At 46.6% G+C, this 15179-nt stretch overlaps 1 protein-coding gene across 6 annotated transcripts in view; it reads left to right on the forward strand.

Moving 5' to 3' along the window:
• Positions 1 to 15179, forward strand: part of FMNL1 (formin like 1) — an 86725-nt gene that overhangs the window by 70738 nt on the left and 808 nt on the right. For all 6 annotated transcript variants that reach the window (XM_074224362.1, XM_074224360.1, XM_074224358.1 and 3 more), the window contains 16 exons: positions 1959 to 2033; positions 2474 to 2584; positions 3563 to 3712; positions 4526 to 4627; positions 4922 to 5186; positions 5864 to 6196; positions 6675 to 6796; positions 7171 to 7373; positions 9872 to 10106; positions 10478 to 10546; positions 11866 to 11946; positions 12061 to 12190; positions 12506 to 12669; positions 13072 to 13173; positions 13770 to 13868; positions 14320 to 14446. In XM_074224362.1, coding sequence (XP_074080463.1) covers positions 1959 to 2033; positions 2474 to 2584; positions 3563 to 3712; positions 4526 to 4627; positions 4922 to 5186; positions 5864 to 6196; positions 6675 to 6796; positions 7171 to 7373; positions 9872 to 10106; positions 10478 to 10546; positions 11866 to 11946; positions 12061 to 12190; positions 12506 to 12669; positions 13072 to 13173; positions 13770 to 13868; positions 14320 to 14446 — 2368 coding nt within the window. The remainder of the gene's footprint in view (positions 1 to 1958; positions 2034 to 2473; positions 2585 to 3562; positions 3713 to 4525; positions 4628 to 4921; positions 5187 to 5863; positions 6197 to 6674; positions 6797 to 7170; positions 7374 to 9871; positions 10107 to 10477; positions 10547 to 11865; positions 11947 to 12060; positions 12191 to 12505; positions 12670 to 13071; positions 13174 to 13769; positions 13869 to 14319; positions 14447 to 15179) is intronic.

Below are 15179 nucleotides of genomic sequence, written 5' to 3' on the forward strand. Positions count from 1 at the left end.
TTTAGACCTACTAGAGGTATATAAGGGAATATAATTTGATAGCTTTTGGTACACTGTTCCAAATTGCTTTCCATGGTGATCAGACCAGTTCACAGCTCTATCAATGTACATTTATATACCTATTTTTCCATCTTATTACTTTCATCATAGATTTTAATTCATAAGGGACTTTGGAGATCAGCTAGTCCAGCCTTCTCATTGAGAGGTTAAATGATTTACCCTAAGATCACTGAGGTAGTAAATAGAAGAGACAGGATTTGAGTCCCAGGTCCTTCTGACCACAAATTTCACTGCCACTCTTGGTGACCGTGCCTCAGGTGATTTTAGGTCATCTGCCTACTATGTGAATCTGGCGCTTTGACCTAGGAAAGTGAACCCAGAGACAGGCAGGGTTAGGTCAGTTGCAGAGCGGGCCATGGCAACCAGCAATGCTCATGAAGTATTCAAACCTTGGCATTGTACCCAGACTGGCATCCCTGATCCCTCAGTAGAACAGGGTGAACTGTCCTGATTGTACTTGTTTGGGCCATGGTTTGTGTCTTATTTGCATGACACTCCGAGAGTAACGTGGGCCTGAGAAGACTACAAACTGCTTCTGAGCATTATAATAGGATCAGACTTGCAGAGCCTAGAGCTCCCCAGCAGGCAGGCAGTGAAGGGAACCAAGGGGGACCACCAAGGCAGGGTGGCTTGTCCCTGATCCTCCTCATTCTTAGCATAGACAGAGCAGCAGAGGTCACTTTCTGTGCCTCCTATGTGGTAGAATATTGGATATTGGACTTGGTGTCAAGAAGACCTGGCTTTGAATCCCACCTTAGAGACATTTACTAGTGGTTTGACCCTGAGAAAATCATACAACTTCTTTATCCTTCAGTTAATAGTGCTTCTAAGTTTTGCAAAGTGCTTTATAGATATGCTCTTATTTGATCCTCACAACCCAGAACCCAGGGTTTTTGTTATTATCCCTATGTTCTGTTTCTATTATTATCCCCATTTTACAAATGAGGATACTGAGCACCACAAAGTTAAGTGACTTGCCCAGGGTCACACAGCTTGTGTCTGAGGCAGAATTTGAACTCAAGAGTTCCTGATTCCAAGTCTAACACTGTATCTGTCACCCAGCTGAGTTTCTTTTTTTTTTTTAGATTTTTTTCAAGGCAATGGGGTTAAGTGGCTTGCCCAAGACCACACAGCTAGGTAATTATTAAGTGTCTGAGGCCGGATTTGAACCCAGGTACTCCTGACTCCAAGGTCGGTGCTCTATTCACTGCGCCACCTAGCCACCCCTTGGCTGAGTTTCTTTATCTGTCAGACTTGTTGATCTCTGAGGTCCCTTGAATATACAATAAATCTAGGATTCTTTGAAGTTTCAGAGAACATGGGTGTATACTTTGAAATTCAACAACTTTAGGTTGGTGGTTAGCAGAGAGTAAGAGGGTGTGTGTGTGTGTGTGTGTGTGTGTGTGTGTGTGTGTGTGTGTGTTTTCCTGGTATAGAAGGCCTTAAGTCTCAGTTGAGTCACTGTCATCCTGTAAAAATGAGGCTACTTCTTTATATTGTAAGAATGTGCTGCCCCCCCCCCCCACTTCCCACTCTACCCTAAAAGGGAAAACACTTTGAGACTTAGATGATGGAAGAGAAGAAATCAGTAGAAAGGTGGAATGAGGATTTCTTCTGTTAGGATCCTCCCACTTAAAGAAGACTCATCATCATCATCATCATCATTCATATTTACATAAGGCTTCAAGATTTACAAATTACTCTTTTTCCCATCACCTCATGACAGGTGGTGTGAGTATTTTACAGATGAGGATGATGAACTGAATGTCAATAGTGGGATTTCACTCAGAGCTCTCTGGCTTTAAGCCTGAAGATTTTCATGATGCCCCAGTGACTTGGGAGCATCCAGGCACCATCTAACATCCTAACTCATCTTCCCTTTTTTGCCTTTCTGCAAGGTGTGTGGTGAGAAGAACAGGTTTGAGAGATTGATGGAGTATTTCCGGAATGAAGATAGCAATATTGACTTTATGGTGAGTTTGGGGATAGTGGGCTAGGGGGGGAAAACTGTTCTAGCCAGACCCCAAGGGCTTTCAAGCTGGGAACTGGAATGCATAGGTCCTATGCCTGCATCATTTACTGGGGGAGTTTTGGACCTAGGTATCTCTCCAAGGGAAGCTGTATTGGTTCCTGGGGCTTCTTTGGGAGGCCTCTGGAGTCAGGGAAGTCATAAAGTTTGTGGCATAAATGGTCTACTGTAGGGAAAACTAGAGTTTTTAGGGGATTGAGGAAAGTAGTGCTGAGGACTAGGAAAAGAGTTTAGATGGATCCAGATGGAATAATGAGGAGAGGAACCAGAGAGCAAGTGAAATTGAGGAAAACAGGATTAGAAATTGGATAGTGATCTGGCAACTGCAAGTTATCCAGTTCTCACACATACAAACTGATCATTTTTGTCTTTTCTTACTCCTAGGTGGCTTGTATGCAGTTTATCAACATTGTGGTTCATTCAGTGGAGAACATGAACTTTAGAGTCTTCTTGCAATATGAATTCACCCACCTGGGCCTGGATGTTTACCTGGAGGTAAGCCCTGGTGGTGGGAAACCCTTCTCCCCACAGTGATACTCTGAGCAATGTGAGCAGTAGGAGACCTTGTTCAAACAACCTATGGTGTGAAGGCACAGCCTCGGGCTAGAGCCATCGATGGTCACACAGGTCAAGCCCTGGCCCTTGCCTATGACTCATGGGATCCAAGAATTCAGACCATCTAGTCCAAGTCTATCATTTTATATAGGGCCCAAGGAAGAAGTGACTTGCCCAAGATTACACAGTAGGTTAAACTAGTTGTTTTTTTTTTAAATTTTTCAAGGCAATGGGGTTAAGTGGCTTGCCCAAGGCCACACGGCTAGGTAGTTATCAAATGTCTGAGACCGGATTTGAACCCAGGTACTCCTGACTCCAAGGCTGGTGCTCTATTCATTGCGCCACCTAGCCGCCCCCTACATAGTAGGTTACCATCAGAAACTGGACTACAGTTTAAGGATTCCAGGTCCCCAAGCTCCCAAGCCCCCAAATTCTTTCTATTGTACCCCATAACCTGAGCACAAGATGGTCTTAGATAGATTTACAGACTGCTTGCTGATTATAAATAAGTACATGAAAGCCTAGGGCATGAAAATTATGTGTGTCTTTTGAGGAAAGAGCCAGTGTGTGGAGTCCATCTATGGGGAACTTCATTGAGTAGGGAATAAAAAATAATTTTTCTGATAAATTCACAAGGCTTCCTGGAGAAGGGGTCTTTGGAGGTAATTTTTTTGTTTGTTTTTTTGCAAGGCAATGGGGTTAAGTGGCTTGCCCAAGGCCATACAGCTAGGTAATTATTAAGTGTCTGAGGCCAGATTTGAACTCAGGTACTCCTGACTCCAGGGCCAGTGCTCTGTCCACTGTGCCACCTAGCTGCCCCTGGTAATTTTTTTTTAATGGGAGAAGGAACCCTGGGGGAAGAGGCCTTTCTTGTCCCTCACTCTCTTGATCTTTCCTCTTGACCTTTTATGGTGGCAGAGGCTGCGCCTTACAGAGAGCGACAAGCTGCAGGTGCAGATCCAAGCATATCTGGACAATGTGTTTGATGTGGGTGCCCTCCTGGAGGACACTGAAACCAAGAATGCAGTTCTGGAGCATATGGATGAGCTGCAGGAGCAGGTGGCCTTGGTAAGAGGGTGGGAGTAGGGAGACCTCTTTGAAAGCAGGCAAGATTCTGGGGACAGGAGGGATTAGCTCTTGGAGGGACCCCAGGATATCTAAGGGTGACTTTAGGAGCCTAAGAGTCAGAATTCTTACTCAGGTGCCTCATTCCTCTACATTCACTCTTTCATCCCCACTTCTTTCATCAAGGGTTCTCCCCTAACCTGTAGTAGAAAACTCTGAGTGCTTTGAGATTGATTACTGACATCCACTAGGAGGAGGCAGACTGGGGGGATGAAGAATCAGGTCGTGTTTTGTCCATTGGGGTCCTCCTATTTCCCACTCTAATCCTGCCCTCCCTATCACCCTCCCAGGCAGACTGGTGCACTTACAGGCTGAGACAGCATAGAGGCATGGGATGATATGATACCCATTACTGGTGCCCAAAGAATAAAATGGTTGAACTAGGGGTTGGCAAAAGCTATTCTTCACAGCTAAAGGCCAAGTAGATGAAAAAAGAACACATTCTAGGGTCTCTGAAATGAGTAATGGCAGCTTTTGATTCAGGAAAAGGAAGGGGCCTGAGTAATGTAGAATTCAAAGAGGGGCCTATGCCAGGGACAGTGAGGGGTGGCCCACCTTACTGCCAGTTGGCTTCCTTCTTCCCCTTCCCTATCCCAGCTCCACATATGGAGGAGCAAAAAGGAAGGACCCAGAAGCAAGAGGGATTCCTGTCCCCCCTCCCTCCCCCTTCCGGGTGTCAGGCCTGCCTGGTACCCGCCCCCTCGCCCGATGTCAGCAGCCAGGGGTGGGTGTGCTCACCATGTGCTGGTGCTATAGCTGACAGAGCAGCTCCGGGAGGCAGAAAACGAGTCCATGGCCAAGATAGCTGAGCTGGAGAAGCAGCTGAGCCATACCCGAAAGGACTTGGACATACTCCGGGTGAGTCTAGGTTGAGGGGAGAGGGGTAAGGACGCATAAGTCAGAGGTGGGGGATGTGGAGACCAGAAAGGAGATAACTGGCAGGCAAGGAGGTGGAAGATGATGGGACTGCCTGGGGGAAATATGGAGAGATGATGAAGAATAGTGGGCACAGGGTGTGGAAACAAGCTTATTTAGGGATTGACTCTCCTTGTACCAAAGGACTCGGTGTCAGTGGGAGTCTTTCAGTGGGCTTGGCTCAATATTCTTAGTGGGGTTATTGAGCCTCTCCTTCTTTGGGGATGTGATATCTAGGAGCGCCACAGTGAGTGTGCCACCATGGGTACCTCCCAGCTGCCCCCTGACCCCAAGAAGGTGTCTGGACTCAGCCCAGTCCCAGTCCAACCATCCGCCTTGGAGCTTAAGTTGGAGGAGCTGGAGAAGAAAGGGTTAATCCGAATCCTAAGAGGACCTGGGGAAGACATCACCATTGAGATCATCCCGGTTGTTGTAGCAACTCCAACTGAGACAGTGACGACTAAAATGATGACGCTTGGGGCACCCGACTCCTCCAGCACAGGTGTTGCAAGCCTGGGGTTTGGGAGTGGAGGTGGTAGAGATGGTACTTTGGGGTCAGAGCATTAGGAGACCTGCTACTGGGGGTCATCTCCACCCTCCTAAAGGCAGGGGATAGGAGAGCATCACAGGGAGAGATGCTCTGGGCTTAGGCTGAGGTGTCAGTAGACCTGGCGTGGAATCTAGGCTTGGTCATTGGCTACTGTGTGAACTTGGTCTAATTATTTTACCTCTGTGGGCCCTGATTTCCTCATCCAAATATTAGGGAGGTTGGACTTGAAGATTTGAGCTGTTTTCAACACTACATATCTCTCATCCTTGAATAGGGATTTGGATTTAGGGGTGCCCCTGAGCCTTTTAATGAAAATGGAAGAGAGGTTTTCACTGGAACTTCTCCCAAGTCCCTATTCTGGGGCTAAAGTTTGGGTGATAGATGGGCATGGACAGACCAGGACCAGGAAGGGGGCTAGGACTACTAGAGAAGGTGGGTTAGGAGTGGACTCTGGTGGGAAAGGGAAGGGCAGATCTTGAACTAATAGGCTCCCTGGGAGCCATGCATGCTAGGAAACCTGGGTTTCCTAGGAAGCTTGAGAAATTTCTGTTACCTTCCACTGCTGCCAGGAACTGCAATCTGCCTGCAGAGAGAAAGATGACTGTCCAATTGCTTGTTACTTTTTCCAGATCTCCCACCCACTGCCTCTGTGTGTCCTCTACCACCGCCACCGCCGCCACCACCGCCACCACCACCACCACCACCATCTCCCCCAGTTCCTGATCTCGTCTCACCTACCCATCAGGAAACTCTACCCTCAGCACCCCCTCCACCTCCACCCCCACCCCTTCCTGGTACCCAGGAACTACCCCCTGCCCCACCATTGCCTGGAACTGGACCAATCCCAGCACCACCACCTCCACCACCTCCACCACCAGGGATGAATGGAGCAGTGCCCCCTCCCCCTCCTCCTGGAGGACTTCCTGATGCCTTTGGGGGACCCACTTCAGAGACTAGTGCAGGTGAGCGGAGCCAGGGCAAGAAGTTTCAATGGGGATTTCTTTTATAGGTGGGCAATGACCCTGATATTCCTCTATTTTCTCCAAACCTCCTCGAGTCTGGAGAAATAAGATGTAATTATGTGTAGGAGCTCTATTCATGAGATCCTAATAAGAAAACTGCATTTTACTGGTACTCCTCCTATTCCACTCACCTTACTTCCTTCCTGCCCCCAATCCCTCATCTGTCCATCTACCTTCTTCCCTTTTGATCCAGTTCAGAACTCTAATCAGTCACACTTAGGACTCTTCTTGACCCCATCTTATCCCCTGAAGCCACAGACTATTTCCCACCCCACTTCCCACTTCCCTAATCCTTTGATTCCACTCTCATTCTCCACCTCATCCCATGGACTCATCTCTTTCCCCAGCCCTAGCTATATAGTCTAATTGTGACCACCTCCCCTACCCCTGGACTCAACTCTATTTCTGGTCTATACAGTGAAGGCCAAGAAACCAATTCAGACCAAGTTCCGGATGCCAGTTTTCAACTGGGTGGCCCTAAAGCCCAACCAGATCACAGGCACTGTTTTCACTGAGATCAATGATGAGAAAGTACTACAGGTATGGTCTTCACCCACTTCAACTCATGATATTTTAGGAGATTAACATGGATGCTATGGACCACTCAGTGTCCAGGTGGGGGTATTGTCTCACACTTGGGACTCTTTTGTACTGACTCCATCTTGTTCTTTTGAGTCAGTGTTTCATGAATCCTTGATAGTGGAAGATACCTGGGACTTAATGAATTTGAAGTGATGCTAACCCAGAATGGGGCAGAATTGTCTAAGAGCTCCAGAGGGACATAGCACCAACTTTACTGGAAATATCTGGGGTGGGAAATGAAAGAAGGCATGTATGATGTCTCACATCTTTGGTGATGGTATCTCAGGTCCTTTCTGTCCCTGATCCAACTCATGTCTTCTTTTCTGTGCTAGGAACTAGATATGAGTGACTTTGAGGAACAATTCAAGACCAAATCTCAGGGACCTTCCTTGGACTTGAATGCCCTAAAAACGAAGACAGCACAGAAGGCTCCAAGCAAGGTGACACTCATTGAGGCCAACCGGGCGAAGAACCTGGCTATCACCTTACGTAAAGGCAACCTGAGCACTGATCAAATCTGCCAAGCTATAGAGATGTGAGTGTTCTAAGCTCTAGTCCTATATTTCCTTACTATCTTCCTTCCTTACACCTCTCATGGTGATCTTCTTTCCTTTTACTCATGAGTAAGAAGGATCTCCGAGAGCTCTCCTCTTCATACGCGTGAATAGGAGAGATCTCCCAGGGTTCTCTTTCCCTTCTTTGCCATAAGAAAGAGAGATCTCCCAGAGCCCTTCTTCCCTTTTTACCCATAAGAGAGATCTCCCAGAGCCCTTCTTCTCTTTTTACCCATAACAGAGATCTCCCAGGGCTCTTCTTCCCTTTTTTACCCATGAGTAAGGAAAGGTTATTGGAAGAAAAGTGGACAGAGGAATGTATTGTGTGTCTGGACTACTCCTGATTCTGCTATGGCTCTAAATTCTAAGCTAACACAGTGCTACAGACCTAAAGTGTCCTAGCCCTAGGGTAGATAGGCAGCACAGTGCTAGACCTAGAGCCAGGAAGGTCTGAATTCAAATCCCACCTTAGACACTTAAGTTGTGTGACCCCAAGCAAGTTGTTTGGTCTCTTCCAAGTTCCAGTTCCCTCATCTGAAATACAGAGATAATAATGATAACTACTTTCTGGAGTTATTGTAAATGAAATGAAATAACTTTTAAATAATTCTTTGCACATCTTAAAGTGCTTTATAAATGCTTGGTACTGATTTTTCTCAAGGTCAAAATAAATTCCTTATTTTGGTCATGTACAGAAAATGGGTCTCATTCTGCATATTAGTCCATCACTTCTCTGTCAGGAGGTGGTGGGTAAGTGCAATAATAATTATTATTCTGGTTATCATATTATGAGACTCTTCACATGCACACATAAACTCATGCTTGGACCTAGTGATCCATCTCAGTTTCAGTCTCAGATCCATTCATTTTCAAGTCTCTTTTACATGCTTTCCTGTCCCAGTTTTCTAGATTTGGGGAGCACTTTCAAGAGCCTAAATTTAGAGCTGGAATGAACTTTTGAAGTCATCTAGTCCAAAGCTCTAAAACTTCCTTTTTTCATATTTGAGGAAATTGAGACCTAGGATAATTAATTACCTTTAGTCATGCAGATGACCTTGATATAATTGCTTGGATTTGAACCCAGGTCTTTGTACTCTAAATCCCCCACTGTGCTATTTACATACACACACACACACACACACACACACACACACACACACACACACGGTACCAGTCTCACTGGATGTATTTGGGGTTGGAATAGAAAGAGGAAGTCTATGATGATTATAATCCACCCTCATTTTACTAAAAAAGAAACAGGCTAAGAGGAGGGAACTTGTTTGTTATTTGCAGAATCAAGATTCTAAGTCAGCTCTTTTGGGCCCTGTCTCCTCTAACCCAGCTTCTCTGGCTTTATCTTCCTCATCCCCTGGAATCACCAGCAAATCTTTCTTGATATTTTTTTTTCTGTCTTGATATCTATTTTCAGTCTAGCTCTGTCTTTGGAGCTATGAGTTGACAGAGAAATGTAAGACTCGATCCTCTGACTACCAGATACCTGCAAGCACATATGGGGAGACAAAATACAATCACTTGAAACAGAATGATGTCTAGATGTTAGGTCTCAGTCTGGAATTGCTTCTGGAGTTCCTGGTAGGCTGAAATAGCTGGGTTTGAATAGGCCTTAAAGGATGAGTGGAATTGATGGAAAAGGCTCTGGGGAGTAGGAGGGAGAGTGATAGGCACAAGGAAGGGCCTCTACAGGGAATAGGGATAAGGGGATGGTAAAGAGAGAGACCTAACTAGGATTCATTCAGAAATCATCTATCTATTCATTCAGAGGAAAGAGAGGGAAGCCCAGGACACCCAGAGTTTGGAGGTATATGGCTTGAATTAAGGAATAAAAAAGCATTTATTAAACAATTAAATCAAGCAAGTTCTGGGGATGCAAAAAATGAGACAGTTCCTACTCACCAAGATCTCAGACTCTGAGGATGACAAGAGGAGAAGGGGGGGGTGATTAGGGGAAGAGATAAAACAATTAAGCACCTATTCTGTTCAAGGCATTATGCTAAATGCTTTACAAATATGGACTCATTTGATCCTCACAACATCCCTGGGAAGTAGGCTCTCAGGATCCCCACTGAACAGTTGAGGAAATTGAAGCAGACACAGGTTGAGTGACCTGTCCAAGGTCACACAGCTAGTGTATATATGACCTGTGCTAGCCTGTCTGAAGTGAGATTTGAACTCAGGTCTTCCTGATTCTAGGTCCAGGACTCTATCTGCCCCCAGGGAGCCCCTAGTGTAATGGGAGAAACCAAAAGGAAGAATATATATATATATATATATATATATATATATATATATATATATATATATATCGGCAATTATATATGGTTTGGTGGTCCTCTAGGTAATGATGAGGAGAACTCAGATTAAAACTTTGGAGTGTGTGTGTGTGTGTGTGTGTGTGTGTGTGTGTGTGTGTGTGTATGTGGTACATTGGGATGACTCACGTCCTACCCACCTTGCCCAGGTATGACTTGCAGGCCCTTAGCCTAGACTTCTTGGAGCTCCTGACACGATTCCTCCCCACTGAGTATGAGTTGAGCCTCATTGGACGCTACGAGAAGGAGCAGCGGCCAGTGGAGGAGCTGTCAGATGAGGATCGATTCATGCTGCGTTTCAGCCGCATCCCCCGACTGTCTGAGAGAATGGCCACTCTGGCTTTCCTGGGCAACTTCCCAGACACCGCTCAACTTCTCATGCCAGTATGTATGCTTAGGGAGTCTGGACTGGATGGGAAGCATGCTTGAGTCCATGGGGTCAGCATCTGACATTTAAGGATGCCAGCAGTACCACAGGGACCTTGTTTGGTGAGGGCTTCTACCCAGGTCTGTCTTAGAAGATGGATCTGGAGCTTCCTCTTCTATGTGAGGGAAAATTACTGGGCATTTGGGAAGACAAGTAGGAACCCTCAGCCAAACTCCAATAATAAACATTCACATTGATGTTTTTAAGTTTACAAAGCATTTCAAAATGGCAGCAATTATTTGCTGCTCCTGACTTCAGGGTCATGAACTCGCCTTTCATTCCCCTCTCCATCAGTCCATGTCCTCACCTTTAGTTTCCTTTCCTACAGCAACTGAATGCCATTATTGCTGCTTCCATATCCCTCAAGTCTTCTGATAAACTCCGGAACATCTTAGAGGTAAGGGGATGGAAGAAGAGAAGAAATGGGGTCAGTGTTTGTCAAATGGATGGCATTTCCTTGTGTTGGGCCACAATCCCAAACCTATTTTTAGGAAATTTTAGTCTAATGGGGTGTGGTGTTGATGGTGGTAATAGAATCCCTATTTTCAAGGTCCTTCTAATTAGATGAGAGTGGAATCATATGATTTGGAGCTGGAGGAAATTTTTTTTTGAGGCAGTTGGGGGTAAGTGACTTATCCAGGGTCATACCACAATGAGTGTTTGGAGTCACATTTGAACTGGATCTCTCCTGACTCTAGGACTGGTGCTCTATCCATGGTGCTATTTAGTTGCCCCTGGAAGAAATTTCAAAGAGCATATATAATCTAAGGTTTCTCAATGTGGAGTCTGTAAATTTACTTTTTTCTTTTTAAATCTCTATATTTGCAATAATTTCTTATTTCTTGTTTTTTTATTTTTATTTTTTATTTTTTTAGGTTTTTTTGCAAGGTAAATGGGGTTAAGTGGCTTGCCCAAGGCCACACAGCTAGGTAATTATTAAGTGTCTGAGACCTTATTTGAACCCAGGTACTCCTGACTCCAGGGCCGGTGCTTTATCCACTGTGCCACCTAGCCGCCCCTATTTTTTAATTTTATTTATTTAAGGCAATGGGGTTAAAAGTGACTTGTCCATGGTCAAAAAGCTAGGCTGGATGAGAACTCAGGTCCTCCTGACTCCAGGGCTGGTGCATGATCCACTGCTCTACCTAGCTGCCCCTGTAAACTTATTTTTAAAAGATATTTTGTTAAATTGACTTCAATATAATTGATTTCTTTGGTAATTTTATTTTGATAATTTAAAAACATTCTGAGGAGAGGTCCATAAACTCTTCAGTCTGCTACAGTGTTATATCATTGTGTTGACACCAAGAAAAACTAAGAACATTTGTTCTCATTCAAACTATTCATTTTATCAATGGACTCCAAAGACTCAAAATGACTGGCCTAGGCATCCCTTAACACACACACACACACACACACACACACACACACACACACACACACATGTTACATGCTAGAGCTTGAATTTGAATCCAGACCCTCAATTAAAATCCAGGGCTCATTCCATACCACAGCTTCCTCGAGGGACAAAGGAGCTACTGTCTGGGAGTCCCTAGTCTGAAGGAGGGGGGATGTGGTTCCTTGTTCCTGAAGAACTTCCAGGGAAGACTCATTCAGAACATAGAAAAATCTGTTTCCTTTCTCTTAAGGAAAAAAAAATTCCTTTGGGTAGAGGGCCTGCTAAACCCTCCTCCCTCTCTTCTCTCCTTTCTACAGATTGTCCTGGCTTTTGGGAATTACATGAACAGCAGTAAACGTGGAGCAGCCTATGGTTTCAGGCTACAAAGCCTTGATGCAGTAAGGGGCTCAACTAGACCTTGGGCTGGGGGGAGGGAAGCCTGATAGAGGGGGTCATGCTGGCCCATCTTGGGGGTGGTCTTGGCTCCCTGTGATCACCTCCCCTCCCCATAGCTGCTGGAGATGAAATCGACAGACAGGAAACAGACACTGCTGCACTACCTGGTGAAGGTGATTGGAGAGAAGTATCCCAACCTCACCTGTTTCCACGCTGACCTGCACTTTCTGGACAAGGCTGGGGCTGGTATGGGGCTGGGGGTGGGAGTGGGAGTGGGGAGGGGTCGACAGGCTCCCTCCTCCTTCCCTGTAGCTGATTGACCTCTCAGGCCTCAGGGTTACCCAGGGGGAAGGTGAAACCAAGCATCTTGGTTCCCCTGAGACTGGCCAAGAGGGATGACTGAGGGAAGGAGAATAAGAAATGAGAGTACCTCAGTTCAAATCTGACCCCAGATACTTACTAGCTGCATGACCTTGGGCAAGTCACTTAACCTTGACTGCCCCCAAAAAGGGCAAGAAAGATTCTGCCTCTCCCTGATGGGGTCACCTACATTCCTTCCAGTGTCCCTAGACAGTGTCCTTCAGGACACCCGAGCTCTCCAGCGGGGCATGGAGCAGACACGGCGGGAATTCATGTGCCAAGATGATAATACGGTGTTGAAGGAGTTTCTGAAGGTCAACAGCCCCACTATGGAGAAGCTGCTGGCCGATGGCAAGACAGCCCAGGTGGGCTGACAGGGCAGGGCTCTGGCCTGTGGGTGGCACCTTAGGGAGTGATGGGCACAGGGTAGGCACACCAGACTGTCCTGGGGATTGGGATACCTCTCAATCCATTATCTTTTATGAGTCAGATCCTAGAGATATAAAGATCAAAACTAAAACTTTGCCCTTGATTTTCCTGTATATCTATCAGTACTATCAGCAATGGGCTCAAGGGGTGGAATACAGGCATCGAAGAGGGCTACAGGGTCAGGACAATGATGGGGAGGGTGTGTTGGGAGTGAAGAGCTGTTGAGATCAGGAAAAAGTGTGCTGGAGGACTTCCTTTCCTGGGTTGGAGGCTGGGCTGGAGTGGGATGGTATTCAGGTGAAGGGGTGATGCCTTGGACTGATGGGAGTCATCTACAGGAGGCCTACGAGTCTGTAGTGGAATACTTTGGGGAGAATTCTAAGACCACACCTCCAGCTATGTTCTTCCCTGTGTTCAGCCGCTTTGTCAAAGCCTACAAGGTACTGTGGAGGAGCTTGGGAAGATAAGAGGGGCTGCATAACCCCCAGGGGTCTTGGGCTTATTGGAATGTCTGGACTAGACCCAGTTGCAGAGTATTGGTCTTGGGAGTCCAGGAGTCTTGGTTAAGTGATTCTCCCAGGGTCACATAGCTAGAGTCCGGATTTTGAGCTCTAGTCACTGTTGCCTTTCATCTGTAGTACATGTCACCTGAGCCATCATAAAATAAATATGCACGACACCATATTTTTATTTGTTCTGCATTTTGATTCTGAAAAGCTGATTTTGCCCATTTAACAAATTAAATGTGTAAATCCCCAAAATATGCACAACTATTTTCTGGCATTAAAAATAAGACCATTAAAAAAAAATCTAAGTCCCTTCTTGTACCCTAGGGGATCGCCTATTCTGCCTACCCCAGTCCAGCCTCTGGCATCTGCTCTTGCAGTGCCAGGATCATTAGGGGTTACAGGAGGGAGCTGGGCCTATCCCTGGAGGGGCAGACAGCTAGGATGAGTGGACACTGGGATCCTGGCTAGAGGGGGCACTGTATATATGGGCAGGGGTCATGTTGATGACCATAGCTACTTCCTTCCAGAAAGCAGAGCAGGAGGTGGAGCAGTGGAAGAAACAGGAGGCTGCAGCCCAGGAGGCTGGAGCTCCCATCTCAGGCCAAGGGGAACCTGCAGAGCCCAAGGTAAGGTCCCTGCCCCTCCCCTGCCTCCAACCTCACCCCTACTCCTCTAACCTGCCTAGGTATTGAGACACGATTTTTTCCCTCCCTGTTGCCCACCCCCCTTTACCCGCCCCCTCCCCAGTAACCAAAGCTAGTCTCCATGAGGATCTCATTTCACTTCTTGTCTATTGGGGAGCAGCATTCCCTTATGTAGCTTCAGGAAACCAAAATGTACACCTGCAAAGTGTTTTGCCATTTCCCAGGTTATCTTCAAGCATTTGCTCTGGGGATGAGCCTGTCTGGGGCCTCTTCCCCATCTCTCTCTCCTATCGCATCCACCCTCAACTCAATTTCCTGGGGCATTCCAACAGTTACCACCTCCCCAGCACTCCTTGAGAAATGGGGTACCTAGAGATTGTAATAATAGTAGTAGGAGACCCAGTTGGTCAAAGCATGTCACCCATTTCCTCAGATTCAGTCCTCTGCCAAGCCCCGGCGGCAGCAAATGGACCTCATTTCGGAGCTGAAGAGGAAGCAACAGAAGGAGCCACTCATTTATGAGAGTGACCGTGATGGGACTATAGAGGACATTATCACTGGTGAGAGGATGGGGTGGTCACTTGGGGAGGGAGGCAGGCCAGGGAAGAGCAGCCTGGGCCAGACTCTGTCTTCTCTCCTGTCTTCCTACTTGTCTCCCTTTGTTGGTACCAGAGCAACCACCTACAAATTCAGGACAGTCAAGTCCTGCGTGTTCTCCCGTGATCCCTTCAGCTTGCTATATCTTTTTGTACTTTACACTGTTCTGGCTTCTTTTTCTTCATCCTTCTTTTCTCCTTCCCTCCTGGTTCCTACCTTTCCCCTTCACCTTAGTGTTGAAGACAGCGCCCTTCACTGCCCGCACGGGCAAGCGGACATCTCGACTGTTTCTGGAGGCTGGCCTCAGTGACGAGAGCCCCCTCTAGAACCCCACCCCCCACTCTAACCCAAGGTACCTGGTGGTTGGGGGGCCAGAGACAAACTGATCAATATGGCTTCTGCTGTGGCCCAGTTGTTCCCCCTTGGTTGGGGGAAGGAGGGTAGCAGTTCTGGATTTGGGTAAAGAAGACCCTTAGTCCTTCACCTCTTCCCCTTCTCCCTGCTTCCTCCACCTGGGGTTGGATGAATTAGATCTTGCTTCTGAGTTTATATCTAAGACCTCTTTGGCCTCAGAGCTAAGCAGTGAGATGTCTAGTCTCCAGACTAAGTTTGCAAAGCTGCTGGCAAGGATGAGAGGAAGGATGAGAATGAGGACTCCCTGGGGACTATGTTAGGATGGCCAGGTTACAGGGTGGG

This window comes from Macrotis lagotis, chromosome 2 (genome assembly GCF_037893015.1).
Source record: "Macrotis lagotis isolate mMagLag1 chromosome 2, bilby.v1.9.chrom.fasta, whole genome shotgun sequence".
In the NCBI taxonomy this organism is placed as follows: Eukaryota; Metazoa; Chordata; class Mammalia; order Peramelemorphia; family Peramelidae; genus Macrotis; species Macrotis lagotis.